General features: G+C 40.7%; 2 protein-coding genes across 3 annotated transcripts in view; both read right to left on the bottom strand.

Annotated features, from left to right (window-relative positions):
• Window positions 1-21,396, bottom strand: part of slc38a9 (solute carrier family 38 member 9) — a 29,103-nt gene extending 7,707 nt beyond the window's left edge. Inside the window, exons 1-8 of one of the 2 annotated variants that reach the window (XM_085926326.1) lie at window positions 21,232-21,396; window positions 20,130-20,269; window positions 3,419-3,548; window positions 2,785-2,903; window positions 2,640-2,703; window positions 2,432-2,525; window positions 1,388-1,558; window positions 1,075-1,134 (exon numbers count right to left, since the gene is read on the bottom strand). In XM_085926326.1, the coding sequence (XP_085782452.1) occupies window positions 1,075-1,134; window positions 1,388-1,558; window positions 2,432-2,525; window positions 2,640-2,703; window positions 2,785-2,903; window positions 3,419-3,548; window positions 20,130-20,227 (736 nt within the window). In that variant the 5' untranslated portion in view covers window positions 20,228-20,269; window positions 21,232-21,396. Of the gene's footprint in view, window positions 1-1,074; window positions 1,135-1,387; window positions 1,559-2,431; window positions 2,526-2,639; window positions 2,704-2,784; window positions 2,904-3,418; window positions 3,549-20,129; window positions 20,270-21,091 lie in introns of both variants that reach the window. The other variant, XM_085926325.1, reaches the window with a different exon arrangement.
• Window positions 21,397-26,940: 5,544 nt separating this feature from the next.
• purg (purine-rich element binding protein G) overlaps window positions 26,941-27,421 on the bottom strand; it is a 1,682-nt gene continuing 1,201 nt past the window's right edge. The window contains exon 1 of the mRNA XM_085926105.1: window positions 26,941-27,421. This exon is cut by the window's right edge and continues 1,201 nt beyond it. Coding sequence (XP_085782231.1) covers window positions 27,253-27,421 — 169 coding nt within the window. The 3' untranslated portion in view covers window positions 26,941-27,252.

Below are 27,421 nucleotides of genomic sequence, written 5' to 3'. Positions count from 1 at the left end.
CATATATATATACATACATACATACATACATAAATATACATATATATACATATATATATATATATATACATACATACATACATACATACATATATATATTATACACACACACACATATATATATATACACACACATAAGTATGCGCGCACACGTGCACGCACACATTAGTATTTGAAAAACAATAACATTGTTTACAGTCGCCAAACAGAGAGAGGGAACTACTTTTTAGTGCTGCTTATAGTGCGGGACTATAGTGATTGAGAGGTTAGGCAAGTCTGGTCCTCGAGAGCCACCTCCTTCACACCTGATTCAAATGAATCGGACATTATAAGGCTTCTACATAACTTAATTTGTGTTGAAGGACACTTCTAAAACAGGCACGACAGTGGCTCTCTAGGACCGGCCTTTGAGACAGATTTTGAAAGACTCCCTGTTTTCACTCTTCTTTCAAATTTATTGTCAAATACAATAGTGTGCCATCATCTACTAGTGGCTGGCTGTCAGTGGAATTATACCTTAAATAAACAGGAGGAAGAATAAAAAAGTTAAAACTGTACAATAAACTCCTCAAAATAGCAGGACAACAGACCCAGAAGCAGAGACGTTTTTTTATATTCATAATTTACAGCTAAACAGTTCGATCTGGGCTGAGATTTTGTTTTGGTTATGTGAAATTATGCAGACTTTGAGCTACCGTGTTACTTCAGTTGTTTATTGTTTGCCGCTTGCTTGTTTATTTATTTCTAATTCCATTTCATTTTTAAAAGCTGAGTTGTACAGGTTATAAGTCACATTGTAATGGTGGAAAAAAAGTTTGAAATGATTTGTCTTGGTCTCATCTTTTTATATCGCAAAAACATGCTGGAATTTGAATGAGGGTGTTATTATGTAGAGTTTTTATATCCACTATATTCATCATTAACAAGAACAATAATTTTTACTTGGAATATGAACACGGACTATTTCTACATTGTATACAAATGTGAGATGATATGAAGGCCAGGTGTCATTGTCATTGTTGCGATTTGTGATTCTAATATGTACTGTACATACAAATTTAATTTCTCACTTACCTCTATCTGTGCCATTGGTTCCAAACTCCCAATCAGAGATGTTAACATTATGAGCATAGTCTGTACACAGGAGGAGGGAAACCATGAATCAAGGCAAATTCATAAATGCATTTATTGTAAAGTCTACAAAAACTAAAATGTAATGGAACTGTCTTCATATTCTCACATCCGTTTGTATTCGTATTCGGTTACTAGCTTTTAACAAAACTCAATAAAATGAAAGAAGAAAGTAGCTTGCAACAAAACTTGAACAAAGATTTAAGTTACACGTCTAAAATGCTTTTCTGGTTGGATAAGAAATTTGTTGTCTTACTGTAGATAAACTGCCCAGTGTTGTAGAGAAAATTGGACATGAGGACCCAATAAACCACCATGGCTCCGATAAGAGACACCATTGAGAAGAATAAGCTGGACCACTGGCCAAACTTGCCAAAGTAGAACCGACAAACATCAGGAAATTCCCAGTCAGATGTGTCCACATAGGCTGCACAAGTGAAGACAGAGGGGGTGACAAATATTTCATGGTATTAACACATAGTTGTTCATTGGCATACAAAACCCACGTTTTCTTTTATCAGAGTCAAGCAATTCCGCATGAATGCAGTTTGTCGATTGTATGTAATAGCTGGGAAAATGCCTACTAAAAAAGGGAATCGGAATTTGCCGTTGTGGCGTGAATCATTTTTGCATTATTCAAGTACCTACCCGCTTCATGGTTGCTACACGTCCACTCAAGTCGGGAAAATGGCTGAACAGCAGCGCATCTGTATTTTATGCTAAAATTTTGCATCTGCAAACCATGGCTGAGTTGATTAATGAATGGCTTCAATTGATTTTTAGAGAAACCAAGAAAAATTGTGTTGTATTTATATTTTGTGGAGGATGACAGTAAATGACAGATTTCTCACATAGAAATACATTTTGGGGGTTTTACAAAATACTTCACAATAGTTATAATTTACAAATGAGTAGAATTTTTACTTAAAATTTAATTAAAAGCAATTTCTGTATTTTTCTCTGTTGGATTAAAAACACATTTTATAATGAATACTTATTTAAAAAAAAATACTAATATTCAGTTGACAAATAAATACCTCTGGCAGTATAACCCAGTTTGTCAAGGAATACAAATAAGAGCAAAGAACTGAAATAAATACAATATTACCAGAATGTCAAGTTGTGTTCACATATACTACAGTTTAGCCAGTAAAGAGAGTCTTTAGCCTTGTAGGGAAAATGGTCAAAAGCAATTCACTTGTGTTATTGGTGAGTTCTAGCATTTCCAAAATCTTGAGTTTGCCTCAGCAGATTACAAAGACGCACAGTTGAAGTAATGCTTTCCATTTGTGATACTCACGTATTGCATTTGGCGATTTGAGGACAATGTAACAACAGTACAGCATAAGTAAGCCTACAATAATAAGGATGAGGATCCCAAGAGTGAAACCAGCCTAAGAAACAATCACAAAAAAAAAAATCACAGGCTTTGTATTGATGGGACAATATTTAACATACACAGACATACACTATATTGTATGGTAATATGTCAAATTAACTTGTTTAACCTGCTTTATACCCCAAGGTATACTGAGTATGGATGTACCCATCATTGTGTTCCATATTGCAAATCTGCAAGATGACAGAAATAAACGCAGACCAAAATAATGACATCAGCTCGAATAGTGGTTGGATTTGACGCAAGACGCTTACATGGTAATGATACTGGGGTTTTTGGTCATGTGATCCTTTCCCGACATCTTAAATGCTGTCCCCAATGGGCTGTAGATGTAGATTTCCTCTGCCCTGGGGATGACATGGTTTGGCGGACTCTAGAGGACAGGAAGGGGGAAAAAAAGAAAATCCTATCAATATTCTATAAATAATTATTGTTGTATAAAAGGATATTTGATGATAGTGTCATCATAATTTGGGGGAATATACAATTGGAATTTACAATTACAAGCAGATAAATACAACAAAATAAAATGACGCCACTGGCATAAAGACAATGGTATAATACAATAATAAATGTGAATCCACGTTGTACTCCTACGCAACTTTACTAGCAGCGTCCTCATACATAGTAACATCGCACCAACAACATAACATGAGTAATGTTATGTTCACATCACCAAGGTGCAGGAGAGAATCCGGTCCCTTTTACCAAATAAAAGACTGTTTAGGCTCAGATAAATGAAATGGAAATAATGCAAGTTATTTATTCTTTCTTGTGAATCGACCTTTGGGAGGATTTACGAGATTAGCCTGTTTCTTGTATGCAGTTTGTGTATGTCATTATTATTAAACTACTGTATTGAAGTGCAAGGTGATGGATGAGACCTACCAACAGCCTGTCAGAAGAACCAGTTAGTTTGCTATAGTAATGCACTCTGCTGTTGAGGATGGCAGCCTCGGCTGACACGCGCTCTTGCGGTTCATCATCTATGATGTTTCTAGGCTCCACGTAGAATGGTCTAGAAGGAATGGACAAAAAGCGAAATTCATTAGACTTACTGTTTTTGTGTCTGTTTGTGAGCAGGATTAGGCAAAACATACTTCGACAAATTTGACTTTGTGGGAAGAGTAGTATGTGAGAAAACGGTTAATGCAGATCCACAGACGTTTTCTAGAGAGGCCTGCTTGACAATTTCAGTAGATTATAAATTTATTATAATGACAAAATTAGCAGATGAGTACAATTAAAGGTGTAAAATCCTATCTTTCTATTTTACGGGGTTTGGCTAAATGTTGAAAAAAAGGAAGCTAATTTTAAATTTCAATTATTAATAAACACAACTATACACACACATATATATAGTATACATCAGTGACGTGCGGTGAGGTTCATGACTGGGGAGGCACTGACGTCATCGGTAACATTTGTCTGACACCTAACCGTGTCGCAAAAAAGGTTGGGGAACGCGGCTCTAGGGTAGCATATTAATTATTTAATTTGAACTATTATAATTGAAATCCCGTGTCATCGGTCTTTACACATAAAAACACTCAACAAAAAAACTTGTTTTTGATCGCGCATACAACTCAGTTTGAAAAGACATGCTCCGAAGTCCCGTTGTCCGAATCAAACCTTTTAACTCCGGAGTTGGTCTTCCTTGACTGATGACCTCCTGCTTCGACAGTAAATCCATAGTTGATAATCGTTTGAATATGTAATCCTCCATTGAAAAACAAAATGTAAAAAAAAAAAAAAAAAAAAACGAAAATAAAACTAAATAAATGGACGACTGTAAATTTGAACTGGGAATCACTTATTCTACAGGTGGGCGCATGAAGCATCCCGGGATCCCTAGCACCCCCCCCCCCCCGCCATAAGGCTGGAGAACCTTTTTTTCGTTGCTTCCGTAAGGTCTCTTTTCAAAGCCATTTTGTTCATCTAATACACAGGTGTCAAACTCAAGGCCCGGGGGCCAGATACAGCCCGCCACATCATTGTATGTGGCCCGCGAAGACAAATTGTGCATAAAATTTGTGTCATTACTAGAATTGCAAATTGTCTTAACTTTTAATATATATTTCTTTTTTAAATATTTGACCAGTTTTTACTCGTCTGATTTGAAAACGAGTTATTTCTCAGTTTTTATTGTAGCTTTTACTTTATATGAGGTGCTCATACATTTATTTGGGTTGACAGTCATAATGGCCCTCCGAAAAAAGCTATGACTACAATGTGGCCCGCGAAAAAAATGAATTTGACACCCCTGATCTAAAGAAACACGACGTTACAGACAGATGACAAAAAAACACTAGATATTATATACATCAGCTTAACTACAGAAATTAGTTAATATAGCCACAGTGTTTGAACACAAACACCACATAGAGGCAGACAGCAGTTCAGTCTAACTGCATAGCTTGTCAGCGTAGTCAGCCGTGTGATTACGCAATCCTCAGAGGAAGCAAGGCAGGAAGTTGGCTCCACTGAGCGAATCATCTTCAGTTTTGAAATAACTAAAGAAATTTTAGTTCAAAATGATACAAAACTACTGAAATTAAAAGGAAAATGACTATAATAAAAACAATTGAATTTGTTTTTTTCCCTTTTCATGATGGCAGGGGGGGCACGGCCTCCCTTGCCTCCTCTGACTGTACGTCACTATTATATACTACCGTAATTTTCGGTCTAAAAGTTGCTCCGGAATATACGTCGCATCAGCCATAAAATGCACAATAAAGTGAAAAAAAAATCATATGTAAGTTGCACCGGAGTATACGTCGCATTTTGGGGGAAATTTATTCAACAAAATCCAACACCAGACATGAACGAGCAACAACAGGCTAAACAATACGGTATGCTAACGAGACATAAACATAAAAATGAAGAGCTGAGAATGGGCCTGAGGTAACATTAACAGTTATCCAAATAACTCTAACATAACATGTTTATCAAACCATTTGTGTCACTCCAAATCATTAAAATCACCGATTGAATTCGTGGTCCTTTCTGTAAACAACGCCGCGTGTGTGGCGTGCAGCTGACGTCGGACTTTTTCCACAGTCCCATATAACGATATACAAAGTATATATCAAATAACTATCATATAAACAACAATATTATCAAACCATCTGTGTCACTCCAAATCATTAAATCCACCGATCGAATTCCTCGTCCTTTATGTAAACAACGCCGTGTGTACACCACGCCGCTGACGTCAGTTGCAGTTCAAATTACAGTAATCCCTTGCTACATTGCGGTTCATTTATCGCGGTTTTGCTACATCGCAGATTTTTGAATTTTGAAAATTTGTGAATAATTTCACATATAAGTCGCTCCTGAGTAGAAGTCAACCCCCCCCCACCAACTATGAAAGAAACGCGACTTATAGTCCGAAAAATACGGTGTGTGTGTATATATACCAAAATTTTCGGACTATAAATCACGGTTTGTTTCTTAGTTTGGGTGGGGGTGCGACTTATATGTGAATTTTTTCGCAAATTTTCAAAAAAAAAAAAAAAAAAAAAAAAAAAAATAAGGGGGAAATCGCGATAAACGATCCACGATGTAGCAAGGGATTGCTGTAATTTGAATTTCAAGTGACGTCAGTGGCGCAGCGGTTGTTTACATAAAGGACAAAGATTCGGTCACGGGATGATGAAGGGCCCCACGTACTATCGACATCCTTAGCGGCTTTGTAAGTGACACGGAGGACGAAGAGTTTGAAGGATTTAATGATTTGAAGTGACAGAAGATTTGAAAAACTATTATGGCTTTTACGCACGCCCGGTCCTACTCGACGGGAGCTCTCTTTCACCTCCGTGGATGGAAGTCAGGGGCCGGCGCTCGGCCGGGTGGCTGTCCGTGGACGGTGGATGGGGCTCGGACATGGCTTTTACGCACGCTCGGTCCTACTCTACGTAGCTCTCTTTCACCTCGGGGGATGGAAGTCGGAGGCTGGCGCTCGGCCAGGTGGCTGACCGGGGACGGTGGATGGGGCTCGGACATGGCTTTTACGCACACCTTTCCCACGCCCCCTCTCCAAACCCAAGCGGCAAATCTCATTCAGAAATGTCAAATACATCAACCAAGACACTTTAGCACAGGACCTCCTGCTTCTCTCCTCCTCCTCTGCGACCTTTCCATCAGTCAGCAAGGCAGTGGACCATTACGATAACTCTTTGGCCAAACTTCTAGGTATCCACGCCCCCATAAAAAACAAAACAGTCACTTTTTCACGCTCAGCCCCCTGGTACACCAGTGAGCTGCGGCTGATGAAGTCAACTGGACGCATCCTGGAGCGTCGTCTCAATGCCTCAGGTCTGACCGTGCACAAACAGGCCTATAAAGAACATCAGAAGGCCTACTCAAAAGGCCTTGGGATTGCTCGTGCCCAGTTCTACTCCAACATCATAAACAATACCCCTGGAAACTCAAAACAGGTATTTTCCACCATCAACCATTTTCTCAAACCCCAACCCACCACTCCAACGGAATCCTCAGAGGTAGTGTGCAATAACTTTATGACCTTCTTTACCGCTAAGGTTGACAACATCCGCAGCCAGCTCCTCTCTTCTGGCTCACCTCTACTCCCCTCCCTTCCACCCGGGTCAGTCCAGCCTCTCCGCTGTTTCTCCCCTATTTTGCAGTCGGAGGTAGAGGACATCATCAAAAAGATGAAACCCTCCACATGTGCCCTGGACCCTTTCCCCACAGCCCTCATTAAACATCAAAGCTCAGCCATCAGTCCCCTAATAACCAATGTCATCAACATCTCACTCCAGTCTGGCTCTGTACCCCCTCTGCATTGAAGACAGCCATTATTACCCCCCTGCTCAAAAAACCCTAGCTTGACCCGGACAACCTTGCCAACTACAGGCCAATATCAAACCTCCCGTTTCTCTCCAAGGTTCTGAAAAAAGTGGTAGCTGCCCAACTTCACGCCCATCTCACCCGCAATAACATCGCTGAGAAATTTCAATCCGGTTTTCGCTCTGGCCACAGCACCGAAACAGCCCTTGTTAGGGTCACCAACGACCTTCTCATGGCTGCCGATGCAGGCTCCTCGTCACTCCTCATTTTGTTGGATCTGTCCGCTGCATTTGACACTGTCCACCACAATATCCTCCCTCCTTAACCAACTTCACTCCACTGGATTCTCTGGCACTGCTCTTACCTGGCTTCAGTCCTACCTCTCGAATCGAACCGAGTACGTTTCCCTGGGAGGGAAAAAATCAGACACACACACAGTCACCTCCGGTGTCCCCCAGGGATCTCTACTCGGTCCTACCCTCTTCCTTTTCTACATGCTACCCGTTGGCAATATAATCAGGAAGTTCGGCATCTCATATCATTGTTACGCGGACGACACCCAGCTATACCTCAAACTCAACCCCCCACCCTCTGCAACCCAGCCTCATCCATCTCCCTCATCCATCCTCTCACTGTGTCTGGAGGAGATAAAGGCGTGGATGAATCTCAGCTTCCTACAAGTCAACAGCGATAAAACCCAAGCCATGTTATTTGGCACTCCCCATCAGATCCATACCTGCCCAATCACAAGCATCTCATTCGCCGGTCACACAATCCCCCTCTCAGCCACTGTCACCGACCTGGGTGTGATACTGGACTCTCAACTAGACCTAGAGTCACACATAAAACACATCTGCAAAACCTCCTTCTTCCACCTCAGGAACATTTCCAAACTCCGCCCCACACTTACCCTGACAGATGCTGAGAAACTTGTCCACGCCTTTGTCTCCTCCAGGCTAGACTACTGTAACGCACTCCTCATCGGGATCCCTAGCAAGAGCCTCCAGTACATCCAAAACAGCGCTGCTAGGATCCTGATGAGGGTGCGGAAAAGCGACCACATCACACCCATCCTCCGTTCTCTGCACTGGCTCCCCATCAAATTTCGAATAAATTATAAGATCGCCCTCCTCACTCATCAGTGCATCCTTGGACATGCTCCCCCATACCTCAAAGAACTCCTTGCCCCCAAATCTGCCACCCGAAGCCTCCGCTCATCCAATTCTCACCTTCTCCACGTCCCCAACACCAAGCTGCGCACCATGGGCGACCGGGCCTTCTGCCATGCAGCCCCCACACTGTGGAACTCCCTCCCCGACCACCTAAGAGCACCCCAATCCACTGACCCTTTCAAAACCGGACTTAAAACTCACCTGTTTACTTTGGCATTTCTGTAATTCCTGTTTTTATATCCTGGTTGTCGTCCAGTTGTTTTATGCTTTTTATTCTTGTTTTTACTTGCCATGTAGCACTTTGAGATTCTTCCGAATATAAAGTGCGTTATAAATATAATTTATTATTATTATTATTATTATAAGGTGCTGTGGACTGATGAAACTAAAATTGAGTTATTTGGACATAACAAGGGATGATATGCATGGTGGAAGAAGAACACAGCATTCCAGGACAAACACTTGCTACCCACAGTCAAATTTTGTGGTGGTTCCATCATGCTGTGGGGCTGTGTGGCCAATGCAGGTACTGGCAATCTTGTTAAAGTTGAAGGCTGCATGGATTACAGTCAGCATCAGCAGATTCTTGAGAACAATCTTCAAGAATCTGTGACAAAGCGCATGTGTGTATATAGTGTATGTATGAACACACACACATATACACACTCGTGTAAATACACACACACACACACAAACACACACAGTAGAGCCTCGGTTTTCGAACGTCGGACGAAATTCGGTTGTCGAACCTCGCGAGATGAGCCGAGAGGACCCGCATGCCAACTGACTCCGTTCGTTATTACATTCTTGAGGATTACATCAACTCTAATCATGCCTCCAAAGAAAGCAAGTGGGAGCAGTAAAGCCATCCTAAAACACAAAGACGCTCCTAAAGCAATGAGACAGTGAGCGCCCGGCGCACTGCAGTTGCGCAATTGGACCAAATTAAGCTCCCTCCGCACTGAGGTCCACTTAAAATTTGGAAAGTACATCAGGGCTTTAAAAATGTTTTTTAAATTTCAGCGACGGCTCTGTCACCGCCCGCAGCACGCGCGCACACGCACACGCGCGCACGCGCACGCGCGCACACACGCGCACACACCTTCTTCTGCTTATCCGGGGTCGGGTTGCGGGAGCAGCAGCTTTAGGAGGGACTCCCAGACTTCCCTCTCCCCAGCCACATCGTCCAGCTCATCCCGAGGGACCCCAAAACGTTCCCAGGCCAGCTAAGAGACAGTCTCTCCAGCGCGTCTTGGGTCGTCCACAGGGTCTCCTGCCGGTAGTAGAACATGCCCAGAACACCTCCCAGGGAGGCGTCCAGGAGGCATCCTGCCGATGCTCGAGCCACCTCATCTGGCTCCTCTCAACGTGGAGGAGCAGCAGCTCTACTCCAAGTCTCTCCCGGATGACCAAGCTTCTCACCCTATCTCTAAGGGAGAGTCCGGACACCCTACGAAGAGAATTCATTTCCACCGCTTGTATCCAGGACCTCGTTCTTTCGGTCAAGACCCATAGGTCGTGACCATAGGTGAGGGTAGGAGTGTAGATTGACCAGTAAATTGAGAGCTTTGCCTTTTTGCTCAGGTCTCTCTTCACCACGACGGACCAGTACAGAGTCAGCATTACAGCAGACACTGCACCGATCCGCCTGTCGATCTCACGCTCCATCCTGCCTTTGCTCGTGAACAAGACCCCAAGACACTTGAACTCCTCCACTTGGGGTAGGATCTCATCCCTGATCTGGAGAGGGCATTCCACCCTTTTCCGACCGAGAGTCGTGGACTCAGATTTGGAGGTGCTGACCCTCATCCCAACCGCTTCACACTCTGCTGCGAAATGATCCAGTGAGGGCTGGAGATCACGGTTTGAAGAAGCCAACAGTACCACGTCGTCTGCAAAAAGCAGAGATGCTGAGGTCCCCAAACCGGACACCCTCAATGCCTTGGCTGCGCCTAGAAATTCTGTCCAAAAAAGTTATGAACAGAATATTGATTCAAATGGCCAACATTGGCACATTAACGTGAGTTATCCGAAGAAGGTGTTTTGAAATTTAGTCGGCCCATGTGAAATTCCCAACTGGATTAAAATTCCAGAGAGACTCAAAGCAGTTGTGATTGATGAGGTAGCATAAGCACATTAGTGATTCCATATCTATCTGAATTCCTGGAAGACTTACTCGAAGAAAATACCCAATTTATTATTTAGCACACACTATAGGAAATGCCAGACGTGCATGGTCATGAACGGTCACTTGACTTGTCTGGGGTCCATTCCTTGCCCGAGCTTCGTCATTGACTTGACTTTTTATAAAAACAATCCTGAGTAAACATAAGATTGTCTGAATCAATGTCTGGATAAAATGGTTTTCTTTGATTTTCCAAATACTATATGGATATACAACATAAGTATTATGTAAGCATTTTGTCTTATCTACTTTTTACTTCTATTTGTCCTAAGAAGTGGAACCCCCGCTATTCACAGCAGATTTGGAGCAAAAAGCGAAAATCCATGTTAGACTGAGGCCCACTAAAAAGCCTTGGAGGGAAGAAAAATTGAGTCGTGTGTGTGTGTGTGTGTATATATATATATATATATATATATATATATATATATATATATATATATATACACATATACATATACACACACACACACACACACACACACACACACACACACACACACACACACACTGCTCAAAAGAAATTAAAGGAACACTTTGAAAACACATCAGATTTCAATGGTGGAAAAAAAAGTACAATATCTATACTGATATGGACAGTTTAATGTCTCAGGAACAAAAGGATGCCACATCTTTTGATGGAAATAAAAGTTTTCAGTCTACAGAGGGCTCAGTATATAGACACCCCAAAAATCAAAGTGAAAAAATTATGTGGCAGGCTCGTCCATTTTGCCTAAATTCAATTTCTGCAATTCAAAACTCTTTTCAATATCTTGTGTAGCCCCAGGGCACATGCTTGTATGAATGCTTGACAACGTCGCGGTATGAGATGACGGATGGTGTCTTGTGGGATGTCCTCCCAGATCTGTCTAAGGGCATCAGTGAGCTCCTGCAAAGTCTAACGAGCAACCTGACGGCGTCTGATGGACCGAAACATTATGTCCCAAAAGTGTTCTATCGGGTTTAGATCAGGTGATCGTGAGGGCCATTCAATTGTGTCAATTCCTTCATCCTCCAGCTACTGTCTGCATACTCTTGCCACATGAGGCCAGGAATGTCGTGGATCAGGAGGAACCCAGGACCTACTGCACCACCGTAGGGTCTGACCATGGGTGCAAGAATTTCATCCCGATACGTAATGGCAGTCAGACTGCCGTTCTCTAGCCTGTAGAGGTCTGTTCGTCCCTCCATGGAAATGCCTCCCGAGACCATCACTGACCCACCACCGAACCGGTCATGCTGAATGATGTTGCAGGCAGCATAGCGCTCTCCTTGGCTTCTCCAGACCCTTTCACGTCTATCACAGGTGCTCAGGGTAAACCTGCTCTCATCTGTGAAATGCACAGGGCGCCAGTGGCGGACTTGCCAATTCTGGTGTTCTAAATCAAGCTCTACGGTCCTGAGGCCAGCCTCGTCAAGTCTGTTTCTGGCTGTTTGGGCAAAAACATTCACACCAGTAGCCTGCTGAAGGTCATTCTGTAGGGCCCGGGCAGTGCTCAACTTGTTCCTCCTTGCACAAAGCATCGGATATCGGTCCTGCTGATGGAATGAGGACCGTCTACGGCCCTGTGCAGATCTCCTAGAGTAACTGCCTGTCTCCTGGAATCTCCTCCATGCTCTGGAGATTGTACTGGGAGACACATCAAATCTTCTTGCAACAGCACGCATGGATGTGTCATCCTGGAGGAGTTGGACAATCTGCACAACTTCAGGAGGGTTAAGAAATCGCCTCATGCTTCCAGTCGTGATAATGACTCTTGCTAAAGCTAACACTTGTGGAAAAAAAGTTAAAAAAAGATCAAGAGGGAGGAGCTTGAAATGGCCTCCACCTGCAAAACCAGTCCTGTTTTGGGGACCATCTCGTTGTTGCCCCTCTAGTGTACCTGTTGTTAATTCCATCAACACCAATGCAGCTGAAAGTGATTAACAACCCCCTCTGCCACGTGCCTGACCAAAACCTTATCGGAAAAGTGTAATTGAATTCATGCCATACCCTGATAAAAAAACTGTTCCTCTATTTTTTTTCATTTCAACATGTTTATGACATGGTCCTGTCAGTCACAGGGTGCATTTGACAATTAATGTACACATGCAGTATGCATGCAGCCGACACATCCCCAAACACCAATACCGGCTAACCCCACTGTATTGACAGCTTTACCCAGCAATCAATATGGGCTGCGGCTTATCAGAAGCAAAATCTTGTTTGTGCGTCTCCAAAAAAGCCAATGCAGCTCAGCTTGACTTTTGGCTTTGACACTGCTAGAGACAGTCTAGTACAGGGGTGGGCAAACGTTTTGACTTGCGGGCCGAATTGGGTTCTAAATTTTGACAGGGGGGCCAAACTAGGAGCAGATGAATGTAGTGTTTGTGTGAAGTAATATAAATGACATGTAATGGTTATTGCATAAAATGTTTTGGCCTTTAGTAGGTAGTTAAGCATGGATATTCGAAAAAAAGCTTTTTGAAAACAAATGCATTTATTAACAGCATTAAAAAAAATATTTCACCAAAAAACTACTATTAGTCCATTTTCATGGAAGGATTCCAGGGGAAGGTTTGTGGGCGACTTTAGCGTAAAACTGTATCTGAAAGCTCAGCGCGCGAATTACGAGTATGCTGCCCACACTCGAAATTCGGCACTGATAGAAATAAAGCACGAAGTGCGCCGGGTCCGTGCTACTGAGTACGTACACGCACTTATTAGTGTGCTCCGAGCTTTCCAACATGGCTTCCGGGAGTAAATGTGCAGGCGGGCGTTTCTTCATCTCCTGGAGAAACTCAGTCATTGTAGGAAAAATGACAAAAAAAAATGTTTAATAATAAAATTTATTCAGGTTTGGCGAGCCGGATTAAATGGTCCCGTGGGCCAGATGTGGCCTGCGGGCCGTAGTTTGCCCATGTCTGGTCTAGTTCATGAAAGCTGTTGGGCAGTTTATTATGTAAATGAACCAAATTGTGACGACAAAATGCACAGGACTTCTCACTTGATTGGGAGGCATACTAGGTTCTCAACTAATTGTATACAAACAATGGAAAGTCAAGTTTACGTTTTTCCTATAACTATAGAAACAATGAAGCTCGAAATGAGGTATAGCTTAAGCACTCTCCAGAAACATTGTTCATCTGTCATAATTATGTTTCATCTTTAACTGAGGTCTTTGAAAGCAAAATGTTGGAGGGCTCAGTGCCACATGCAGCATACTGATGATGACAGCATAGGTTGTCAGTCTGCTATTGTTTTTCGCAACTATTACTTCCTGAAAGTTACGCAATAAATTCAAGTAAAACGCTGATTTAGAAAACTGCTGAGCCTTTCCAGATGAGTGAGAGGACATCTATTTTGTATAGGTTTGTGAATTATTAGGAAATATCTTGTGATTTCTGACAGTCCCCAAAAAGACCCACAAGCACAGAATAGAAAAAGTCATTTGCAACACAGTACACTTGTGGAAGTAAATTTGGGCTAACCAGAATGCGCCATGGGCTTCTTTATTTATTATCTCATATCCACAAAGGAGTGATTCCGGAAGCGGCGGAAATACGCTATTTAGGGAACGTGAGGTAAAGCTTTTCAATCGCATTTCATGGAGACGTCACTGAAAATGACGTCGCATCATTGTCGCGTTTTACATGGTTACTAACACCACAAATGTCCACTTTATGCTTCATGTTTCAAGAAGGATGAAAATCAAATCAAATAATGTTACGCAAAACAAGACAATCTCCCTGCCAAGCAGTCTGTCTGCCTGAATGATGACATCTTGGTTGGATTTACACAATCTGGCTGGTCAGACAGAGGCCGCACGACAAAATATCTGACCTAGAACCACTTATTAAAAGGGGCCTCAGTTGGATTTGAAAAAAGAAAAAAAAAGTTGATATTGAGCCATTCAGATTGGTTGCATATGGGCAAAAAAAATCTGAATTGAGCTACAGCGTGAAAGTAGTTTTAATCTACTGATTTTTGAATCAGTGACACAAAAATATTTTACTTATTCATATCATAAACTTGAAAAAACAGACTGAAAAATAGAGGATAGTTTTCTCAGTTCAGCAATGTCGTTTATAGATGACTGAATGTTTCCTTCCTCTCGTGTGTGACATGACATTACAAAAGCTGCCTCTTCTCCTGGAATTACAATAGATTGAAGTCTACACAGGATTGCTTATGTGCCAGGTTTTTGTGACCACGATGAATCATGTGAACTTTTTCCACCATTAATGTGACCTATAACCTAAAAATTTACATTTTAGAGAAGTAAAAAAAAAATTACAAATTGCTGCCTGTTGCTTAAGTAGTAGCTTCTCACCCAGTCCAGACCAACCCCTCTGATACCATATCTCTCTAATTTGTTGTATAGAATGCCATGATTTATTGTGTCAAATGCTTTCTTTAGATCTATGAAACTCCCCATAACTTTTTTTTTATTATCTATGCCATTTGTGATGTTTTCTATAAGTTCCATTTGTGAATTCCGGAATCCTGTCAGCTAAAAGCTTGTTTTTTTTCAATTAAGTTGTCTAGTTTTTCTGTGAACAGTTTTTCAAGGATCTTGGCGAACTGAGAGAGTAGACATACTGTCCTGTAATACTGGCCTGTAATTCATGTAATGGAATCTATCCCCACACTTATATAGCGGTAAAACTTTAACTGTTTTCATGTCATTTGGAAATTTACCAGCCATAAAAGACATACCGTTTTGGCCCGAATATAAGATGAAATTTTTTGCATTGAAATAAGACTGAAATAGTGGGGGTCGTCTTATATTCAGGGTCTAGACATTAGAGATGCACCGATCCAACTTTTTCAGTTTCGATACCGATACCGATGCCGTGGCTATGCGTATCGGTTGATTAACAAGCTACATACCTCTACATATGGAACAGAAAAGACTAAAGGCAATGGCATCAGGCATGACTACACAGTTCTTTCCTAAAACAAAATGTAACAAGATAAAGCAGATTAATGCAATGAACTATTTATTTGTAACAAAAGTTGTGCAACAGCAGCAATAAAGTGTATCAGCATTTAAATTCAAGTAAATTAGGATAGAAACTTCTTAAGAAAAATTCAAATGTTGCAGCTGAAACTGCACTGGGCAAATATAAAAAGGGTGATCAAGCACACAGTAACCAAATATTAAAAGAAATAGTAAACATGTAAACATTAGGTGCGTTAACTGCTGTGTAGGTCCACCTCCCGCTCTCTTTGATCTGCTCAACTGCTGGAACTCCTGGTGCTTCGTTGCGTGGTGTTTCTGGAGATGCTTAATTAAATTGGTAGTACTATAACTGGCAGTACTACCACCACCCCTGGCAACATTAGCTTTGCAGACATTACAAACTGCTGTCGAGGTAGTTGGCGTGTTCAGTTTAAAGTACCTCCACACAGCTGACTCTTTCGTTCGCTCCACGTTTGCGTTTGTTTAGAAAACTCTCGTGGCATGCGGCACACGTGCTGCTGACGTATGACGTAGCCCACGTCCCAATAGATTAAGAAAAGGATCGGCCCCCAGATCGGCTGCATTTTCCGATACCCGATCCATCTATTTTGTTGATATCCGGTCCGATATCCGATCGGTGCATCTCTACTAGACATTATACCCATTTTCACTTGTGCGCAGCAGTAAGTTGAAGGTTGCTGGTATCGACTGAGTATGTTGCTGTGATCGTGTGCGTCTTTGACACAAAGTGAGTATATACATTTTATTGTTACTACTGTCCACTTGTGCCGTTTGTCCGATTGCAGTTTGCTTCGTGTGTGCGCCGTTTGATTGACAGCTCCGGCACGCTCGTAATCGACTGAGTATGTTGCTGTGATCATGTGCGTCTTTGACACAAAAGTAAAAAAAAAACGTACATTTCGGACTATAAATCGCTCCGGAGTATAAGTCGCACCAGCCATAAAATGCACAATAAAGTGAAAAAAAAACCATATACAAGTCGCACCGGAGTATAAGTCGCACTTTTGGGGCAAATTTATGGAACCAGCAACATCAGGCAAAACGATACGGTATGCTAACGTGACATATACACAAACGAGGAGCTGAGAACGGGCCTGACGTAACATTCAGAGTTATTCAAGTAAGTATTACATAAATAACACGTTTATCAAACTATCTGTGTCACTCCAATTCATTAAATCCATCGATCGTGCTTTATGTAAACAATGCCGCGTATGCGCCGCATATGCTGACGTCGGACCCGTTGTAAGTTGCCTTTCTAATTATTCCACAGACCCATATAATGATATATAAAGTATAACAAAGTACCAGGAAAGATGTGGGTTTATATTACAACAATATTATCAAACCATCTGTGTCACTCCAAATCATGAAATCCATCGATCAAATTCCTCGTTCTTTATGTCAACGCCGCGTGTGCGCTGCAGAGATCTAGTATATAACTATATTGTAGCATTAACAAAGTACCAGGAAAGACGTGGGTTTGGTAAACGGCTCTTTATTTAACAAAACAAGAGTTCAAGTATGACCGGGCGTGCGTAAAAGTCATGTCAAAGTCAAAGTCAGCTTTATTGTCAATTTCTTCACATGTTAAGACACACAAAAATTACGTTTCCCACCGTCCCACGGTGACTAGACACATTACACAACACATACAAGCAAATGTGCTATGTGTTGTGCTGCAGAGCCTTCATGTTGTATTCAGTGCAGCCACCACCCCACACAGCAATACAACTGGAGCGGACGCTCTCAATGGCGCCACGGTAGAATGTGGTCATGATGGCAGGAGGAGCACTTGCTCGCCTGAGTTTCCGCAGAAAGTACAGGCGGCGCTGAGCTTCCTTCGCCAGCGACGAAGCGGCGGTGGTCCAGGAGAGGTCTTCACTGATGTGCACCCCCAGGAATCTGGTGCTGCTCACTCTCTCCACCACAGCACCGTCGATGGTCAGCGGCAGGTGTTGGGCATGACCCTTCCGGAAGTCAACAACAATCTCCTTGGTCTTGCTGACGTTCAGCAGGAGGTTGTTGTCCCTGCACCACGTGGCCAGAAGGTCGACCTCCGACCTGTATTGGGTCTCGTCACCCTTGGTGATGAGACCCACCACAGTCGTGTCGTCGCCATATTTCAGCACGCGGTTGCTGCTGTAGGTTGCAGTGCAGTCATGCGTCAGCAGGGTGAAGAGCAGCGGACTGAGCACGCAGCCTTGAGGGGCCCCCGTGCTCAGCGTGATGCTGCCGTAGACATTGTCGCCAACACGGCCGCTGACAGAGGAAGTCCAGTAGCCAGTTGCAATGGCAGGTACCGAGGCCCAGCTTGTCGAGTTTGCAGATGAGACGCTGTGGAACAATGGTGTTGAATGCAGAACTGGAGTCCACAAACAGCAATCTCACATACAAGTCTCTGTTCTCCAGGTGGGTGAGGGCAGAGTGGAGGGCAGAGCAGATGGCATCCTCAGAGATTGGCTCGGAAGGCAAACTGGAAGGGCTCTATGGTGGGGGGGAGAACAGATCTGACGTGCGCCATGACAAGCCGCTCAAAAGCACTTAATGGGCGTCAGTGCAACAGGGCGGTAGTCATTGAAGCAGGAAGGAGCAGGATTTTTCGGCACAGGTATGATGGTGGCAGCCTTGAAACATGACGGGACGACGGCCTGCCGCAGGGAAATGTTAAAGATGTCCATGAAGACATCCATCAGCTCCTCAGCGCAGTCCTTCAGCCCCGGGATGTTGTCCGGGCCCGCCGCCTTACGGGTGTTGATAGCAGCACGCGTCCTCCTCACGCTAACGGGAGAGAGGCACAGGGGCTGCTCGTTCGGAGGGGGAGGAGTCTTCAGCGGGCAAGTGCTCTTTTGAGCATCGAAGCGAGCAAAGAAGCTGTTCAGTTCGTTGAGCAGAGGGACGTCACCCTCACAACTCTGCGGAGCGGGCTTGTAGTCCGTGATGGTCTGAACGCCTTGCCACAGGCCCCGAGCATCCCTGTTGTCTTTGAAGTAGGCAGTAATCTTGGAAGAGAATGCCTTTTTCGCATTCTTGATGCCCCGGGACAGTTTTGCCCTAGCTGATCTCACGCCCGCTTCATCCCCAGCACTGTAGGCTTTGTCTCTGGCCCTCAGCAGCCCGAGGACAGCCCCTGTCAGCTATGGCTTCCAGTTAGCCCGGGTGACGATGTATTTTGTGAGGGTCACATCATCAATGCACTTTGCGATGTAAGAGGTCACAGAGTCAATATACTCCTCAATGTCCGTCTGATTGTTGCAAGTGGCTGCCGAGCCCCATCCACCGTCCCCGGACAGCCACCCGGCTGAGCGCCGGCCCCCGACTTCCATCCACGGAGGTGAAAGAGAGCTCCCGTCGAGAAGGACCGGGCGTGCGTAAAAGCCATAATAGTTTTTCAAACCTTCTGTGTCACTCCAAATCATTAAATCCTTCAAACTCTTCGTCCTCCGTGTCACTTACAAACAAAGCCGCTAATGATGCCGGTAATACGTGGGGCCCTTCGTCATCTTGGTCATCCCGCGATTGAATCCTTTGCCCTTTATATAAACAACCCCCGCACGGCTCGGGTGACGTCACTTGCAGTTCAAATGACAGTAATCCCTTGCTACATCGCGGTTCGTTTATTGCGGTTTCACTACATCGCGGATTATTGAATTTTGAAAATTTGTGAAAAAAATCACATATAAGTTGCTCCTGAGTATAAGTCGCCCCCCCCCCCACCCAAACTATGACAAAAATCGCAACTTATAGTCCGAAAATTACGGTAATTAGGGATGTACGTTCATGAAAAATAAATATTACAATCAACCAATATTTGCATACATCAGAATAATGTTACCCTGAGGAATTCTAACAAAGTACAGTACAGCATATCCCTTAACTTCGCAAAGTTATGCATAAAAAGTCAATTAAAAGTTAATTCTGATAAATTGATATTTTGATACATTTTCTGCTTATGTCCTGACCATGTCCCTTCATCAACCTAGCAAAATATTTTATTTCTTTACCTGTATGGTAGCTATAGTTGTCTAAATTGTATTCATTTTACATACATACATACATACATACATACATACATACATACATACATACATACATACATACATACATACATACATACGTATGTGAATGCATGCATGCATGCATGCATGCATGCATACATACATACATACATACATACATACATACATACATACATACATACATACATACATACATACACTCGGTGTTGAGCAAGTGCCATCTTTAGGAAATAAAAACCTCAATCATATGACAATATGTGATAGTATTTTGTTTTGAAAACACAATCGATGTGGAGATGGTTTGCAACGTGCAAATGCAAGTCATTTATGCTATGTCTGTTGAGGATAGAGAATGTGTGCACCTATCTCGTATTAGTATTTTTCTGAGAGGAAAAAGTGCAGTGCTGGTAATAAGAGGATACCGATGGACTGTGGCTCAGTGAAACATACCTTTTCGCTCTGGATTCCAGTGAGTCCGTGGAACCTCTGTGCGGGAAGCTCTCTCCAGCCTGCTCTGAGCTCAGCAGAGGCCTGCTGTCGTTCTCCATGATACCTGAGACAGTCAAGTCCTGACAACTTCCATCACCTGACTGGGTTGAAGATGTCATAAAGTTAACAACTTTGATAGCGGCAAGCGAACTTGACTTTCTTGCAAAGTACTTGCTATGAACAGTTCATAGCAAGGACTTATATCATCAAATATCACAGAGGAACAATAACAGATTTGTGCAGTACAATAAGGAAGGGCAGTTTTCTGTTGCCCCCCGCCCCCGTTGGATTTCTAGAACTTCAGTCACAGAAAAACAACACACTAAAGCAGGATAGCAATTAGTTAAATAACTAAACCCAACTAAAATATAACAGTGGCACTGCAACAAGACAAAATAGCATGTAATCTCTTTGTTTACTAAATTGCTGTGCAACTTTTGAAAATTATAAAAACGTTATACAATAGATACAATTTGCTCACAAATAAACCAGCACTATGACGTTATGCTAACCTAACAAGTGGTGTGCATTCCCCTAATAAATGATAAATTGATACATAACTCGAGAGTGTAAGCATTTGATTCAATACACTCCCATGTTTAGAGTCAAAACCGATTTTCCCGAATGATCGTTAGCTAGTGTCGGGAACACAGGACAGTTACCACGTGACAATGGAAAAACGTATTGTCTCTCAATTTGATTGCTTAAAATTAAATTTAACCATATAACCAAAACTGTTCATCAATAACTGTCGTAGATTTGTGGAGAAAATCAAGGTAATGTGTTTTGTGTCTGGGACGAGTTAAAGCATTTAAAATAAAAGTACAGTACTAAAGAAGAAGTCTTCGAGGGAGACAAAACACAAAATATGTTCATGCTTGTCGGCTATCCTTAAAAAAAACAAAAAACAAAAAAAAACCTACCGATGTTTACAATGATGACATCCTTCCTGGGTAACTTCAGTTAGTCTCAATTTAACTGTTAGACTGTGGCAGCCCTGACTAACTACAGTACAGTAAACGAGTGAGTACACAGTCTTAGAAAGAACAAATATGCTTCCTACATATGTGTGTATGTCCTCCTTCGTCCTCCATTCATCTACTGCATATGATCGATTTTCTTCTACTTTTTTCCTCGTCTTGTATAGCTGTTCTTCTTCGTCCTTCTGTTTCTTCCTCTGGTGCTTAACAGCGGCAGTTGCGTTACATTGTCGCCACCCTACGGCTCTTTTGCGCTCTTCACTACTTTTCCTTTCCAATCCTCCGGTTTGCAAATTCTTGCTTTAATTCCCTTCCGATTTGAGAGACGTGGTCTCTTTCCATTTATACTACACCCAAATGCCTTTTAGTGTTTGTCAAGGTAATATTTTGCCCATCTAAGGCGTTTTGCATTGTTTGTTGGCATTAAGCCAAACAGACTGTCATAAGGCAAAACTGCAGGGTAAGAATCCCTGAGCTAAAAATACAGAAAAGGGATGGTCAAAAATTTGAGATTTTGTTTATGAGAAATTGTGAATGTTGATTCAAATAATTAGACCTAGTTTGCTTGAATCTGCAGCGCATCTTATATGATGATAAAACCAATCTAAGCACAGGATACTTTGGGAAAACGATTTATTGAAGAAAAAAATAATTAAACCCATAAAATATGTAGCCTTTTTCCACATTTGTTTTGTTTTCCCAACTCAAAGAACAATGATAGGACGAATTTAATGTTTCCTATATTTTGCTACATTCATCCATACTTCTACACATAACCATCTAAATAATAGAGAACATTAAAAAAATAAAAACAGAAAAAATACAAGATTGTCTGTCTTCTAGGCTGCAGGCACAAAGGCTATGCAACTGTTAAGTAGACATGTCAGTTTTCAACATTTAACCTTACAACCGACAAACTTCCAACTTCCAACTGATGTTTTTAAATACAAATGTTTGGGATGTGTATGTGACTATTTGAAAACAGCAGTGAAACATCAAATTATTTTTTTCTAGTCCGATAGCTCCTTTTGGCATGCATATAGCTTGGGTCCAAATAAGCACCTTTATATATGTAACATAGCACCATTTTTTCCCCATATATTTTTTCTTTTACACTAGGACCCAACCAATGGCATGCATACACTCTAAAACTTTGCTGTTTCAGTTACCATTTCTAAACATAGCTTTATTTCAAACATTACAAGGCAAGAAATGATTACTGATAAAGTACCTTATATAGAGTGGATGAACTAGTACGGTCCAAAACTAGTTAGATTTTTTTTTTATGTCATACTCTAAAGGACAACAGGTCACACTGATATATGAAACAATTACCTAAAATGTACACAGCTTACCATGTTTTTCAGGTCATTTGACTTTCAAACAAAACCCCAACTTATCTTTTAAATTCTTTGCTCCAGAACTGCGGAGAGAGCAAAATTAAACAGCAAACTATCACTTCTTCAGTACACAAACATTCACATGACAAGCACAAATACATTTACACTTTGTCACCACTTGTCCCACCTCTGTACCTTTTTTGTGTAATTTGTTAGATGATCATTTTCATCCAAAAATACCATGGTCATGTCTAAATTCATAGAAATGACACAATCAGAACAATATACCTCAGTGGACTTCATTGTTCCCAACTAAAAAAAAAAAACCACACATTGAAAGTCAATTATACAGTCGCATTGTGAAGGTACTTTAAGGCATTGGGGTTGGAAACATCTTTGTTATTAGTCCAGATTTTCCTTTTTATTATTCATCACTGTCCGAAAATCTTGTCACCATAATGCCAACTGGAATCTTGATACCTTAAGAATGATCTCTGTCCCTTCTAGCCTTAAACAAACACTAATTCTGAGTCCTTTGCATCACTCATCTTATGGAGCATTTGTGATGTCACTGACAGGTATTCTATATCTTCATTGCACCCTTAAGTATAGTCATTAGTGTTGAAACAAAATGTTTCAAGTTTTCACATCTATATAAATGAACAGTGATTGTTATTATCACTCATTTAGTGTAAACACAACTAAACAAAACTGTCAAGTACTGAATAAACACAGGAGGAGACAGAACAAGCTGTCATTTGGGATGAATCATGTCTAACAAGACCATATCACAGTCATCAAAGTTGTATAAATACTTGGATGGCAGTTGAACACATTATTTAACTTTAATACACTTGATTGTTATACAGTATAGGCTCTATTGAGTTTTTTTTTTTTTTTTAAGCCAAATAGTAAAATGAAAACCAAAATAAATCAGACTGCTTATGGCATGCTTTGGAAGTAGCTGTGTCCCTTTTCATTTTTTTTACAGGAAGCAGCACATGCAGTGCCATTTCCAAAGACGAATATGTTTATGGTTTCAGATACCATCCAACATGCTCATCAGTAAAAATGTAATGTTGTCTTTTGAAGTCTTGAGGTAGTCAACAATGATTTACGTATGTGGTGCTTTCCAACCCTTGGAAGATGTGTGTTACAAGCAGGAACCCCATAAAACAAAGAATAAACCCTGTCTCCTCCTTCTAAAGACAAAAAAAAATTCAAAAGGCAGCAGTATTTTGTCAAGTAACAATGCAGACACTCTACATTTAATTCATTATGATAGGAAGTCACCTTAGATGACCAGTTTTTATTATTATATTTTTAGTATTTTTTATTATGACATGTAATAATAAGAAACAGTATTAATGAATATAAAGTCACATTATCTGCTGCTTTAATATATGTCGTCCAAATGTATTTCTACTGTTATTTAATTTGATTTACACAAAACGGGAAAATTCTATTGAGTCAAATTAGAATACAGTTGTTTTAAAGAGCAGCTCTTCAGAGTCTTATAGTTTTAGATCCATGGTTGGCAAGTCATGAATAGAAGTAGTCCCACTAGATTAAGTGATTACAAAACAGTAGAACAAAAAAAGTGCAACTTTTCATTTAAAGTGCTTTTTTAAGAGTATATTTGGAATTCAAGCAACAAATTCCAGGGCAATTTTCAAGAAATTCATGTTCTAGTCACTAGAAAATGAACACTAAATATTTGCATTAATTATTGGCAAAACCATGATTTACAACTTGCCTCGGAACCAAATTCACTAATTTGTTAATGGAATAAGTAAATTGCAATCTGCGTTTTTCTATGACATTGTGCTTAGAGTTTCTCTTTCTATACTTCCATTTGTATGAAAAGAAATCAATTTATCATATACTCCTTCACCATAATGTTCTTCACACCCTTAAAAGACAGCAGAACAAACACAACAAACCCATTAAACTCTGCTTACACCAATCAGGACTAACTGTAACAAATAATCCAACTTTTAAACCATTCTTGACGACTGACTAATTTATTATTATTATTATTCCACCAAATCAGATTATTTCCTTGCTTCACCGAAGTGCAAGATACGAACATCAAGAAAACAGAAGTTGGCCTGGCTAAAAAAAATTATGTCTGAATACTTTCTGCCCAGATACGTATAAGAGAACATCAAAATACGCTGGACAAATGATTTGTTGAAATTTGTAATTTCACTCATTGTAGTTGCAGCCACTAGCTTTGTTTGTCGGATACAAAATATGCTGTAACTCTTATCTACAGCAAACAAATCCCCAAATCTCAACATTCATCAATTTTAATTTGCAATGATTTAATTGCATGTATATATATATATATATATATATATATATATATATATATATATATATATATATATATATATATATATATATATATATATATATATATATATATATATATATATATATATATATTAGTGAATATATATATATATATATATATAAAAACATAGCTCCATTAAACATAGAACTTTACATTTCGAAGGAATAAAGCCCCTATGGTAACAGGAGATTGAGCCCTTTCTATGCTCTCTCTTTGTTTATCCAACCAGTATGCACTCAATGAGTCTGATTTTACCTTCACTTGTGTTCTTATCATGTTCACACTATTGACCTGAGCTATCCTCCACGGAGCAACTTAATATAGAAATCATAAGAGGGGGTGAAAAATCTATAGCACCATATGTTTTTGTTCATGTTTCAAGTATTTTTAAATTGGATTTCATTTTTCTAAACATTCAGCTGGGTAAAAGTATGAAATGAGGAAATTACCCTTCTGTAATTTTCTTCCTGTAAATGTTGTAGTGTCAAAGTCTTGTTTGGGTATTTGGGAAATGAAATTTAATTGTCCTTCAGTTTTGAGAATCCCAAATAATTTTCAAGGCATTGTTGATTTGAAGACCAGTTGAGGACTCTGTCCAGGAAGATACAGATAACAAAATGTATGTAATTCAAACCTTCTAATGATTTGGTCCATTTGTAATATTTTTATATTTGTCTGATTTCTCAAGGACTACTGTCTTTGTGGCTTCTAAACTGGAGATTAGATGATCATCATATCATAAACTACTTCACAAAGGTAGCACATAAAATCAGAAAAGGTGCAACTCTGAAACACAGAAACATGGCATTTTTGTTCATTTTGATTTTTGTGTGACAATTGTACGTGCTGCAGCAAAAAAAAAAAGGCTTGAAGAAATGATAAAGAAATTATTTTGTGTAACGTGTTCGCTACTACTGCAAAGCCAGTTAGGGCTGCCTCTTAGCAAAACGATTGTCTCTAATAAAACAATGTAAGCATGACATTTTTGTTTTAGATAAATCAGACAGAATGTGAAATAAAATAATACTCCTGTAATATGCAAAGGTTCATGATAATTGGACACTTTTAGAAATTACCCACAGATGAACCGAGTACTATAGAATGCAACAAGATGAAGGTCCCTAGCCTAGGCAACAGAATCATTTCACTCATTGTAATTGCAGCCACTAGCTTTGTTTGTCGGATACAAAATATGCTGTAACTTTTATCTACAGTAAACAAATCCCCAAAGCTCACCATTCATCAATTTTAATTTGCAATGATTTGACTGTATTCACTTGATCATGAAAAAAGATCAAGTTAAACAATTATTTTAGTCTTGTACATGTTCAAATATTCTAATGGTACTGGATAAGATTTCTTTGATGATTTACTGTGTATCCCTTGTTCACTCCCTTGAAGCTATAGGGTTAAAAATTGGACCGACCCAAGAAGTTGATTCCCAAACCTTCAGTTGTTTTGCAAAAACAAGAACCAAATGTGTCGGGTTGTTTTGTGCAAAACAACTTTGCCACTTTATAACCCAAATTTTAAAGCAAATTGGGTTGCTTTTAACTCAGCATTATTAAGGGTGTGTGGTAAAATAAATATTTTTGAAAAGACTTCTAAATAATATCAAGTATAACATAATTAGCTACACTGGGGGTAAAACAAGTGGGATCAAATATCGTTTTATAGTTACACTGTTCTGATTCATTCAATTTAAATCTTTGCGCGAGATATAGGAAATCTCAAAGCGCTTATGTTTGATTGCAGGATAAATGTTTACGTACTCCACCAGTTAGTAAGCTGTCTCTCGCCCGAATGCTGACTATTACCATGTGGCAAAAAGTGAGGGGCTATGTTTTTATGTTAATCAACACCTAAGGTCTTGATTGAGAGATTGTCAGCCCCTAGAGTGAGGTAAGCAGTCAGTGTGAAAAATGCTACATTTTCTAAATTGCAGGAAAGAAATGTGTGTGTGTGTGTGTGTGTGTGTGTGTGTGTGTGTGTGTGTGTGTGTGTGTGTGTGTGTGTGTGTGTGTGTGTGTGTGTGTGTGTGTGTGTGTGTGTGTGTGTGTGTGAGAGAGAGAGAGAGAGAGAGAGAGAGAGAGAGAGAGAGAGAGAGAGAGAGAGAGAGAGACAGCGAGAGCGTGCATGCGTGACAGAAATACAGAAATATATTTTGCACATCGCCACTGTTCCCCTATTTTATAGTTTCTTACTGCAATATGTTTTATCATTAACAGAGTCGTAAGCTATTAAATTTAGATGGCGAGGGTGGGGAGGATTTAAGAGGGTTTTGGGGGGATTTTTTATTTTTTTATTTAATAGCGTGATATTTCTGATTTATAAGTGCTATAATTCCATTACAATACATTACACAACGGGGCAATTATGAGATCCCGTCCTACTGCCAAGGTCGGTCAGTCCTCCTGCTCCTCGCTGTCCTGCCGAGGGTCTGTGCTCTTCTCTTTGTGACAATTAAAAATTCGCCTCATCTCCTCCTCGTACTTGATGAAATTCTCCCCGAATCTCGCCCAGGCTTTTAATGGGACGGTGATGGTATTTCTATACGGTTGACGCACTTCACTG

This window comes from Syngnathus leptorhynchus, chromosome 12 (genome assembly GCF_054491065.1).
Source record: "Syngnathus leptorhynchus isolate UIUO chromosome 12, UIUO_Slep, whole genome shotgun sequence".
NCBI classification, from domain to species: domain Eukaryota; kingdom Metazoa; phylum Chordata; class Actinopteri; order Syngnathiformes; family Syngnathidae; genus Syngnathus; species Syngnathus leptorhynchus.
This window is presented reverse-complemented; position numbering and strand designations above follow the sequence as displayed.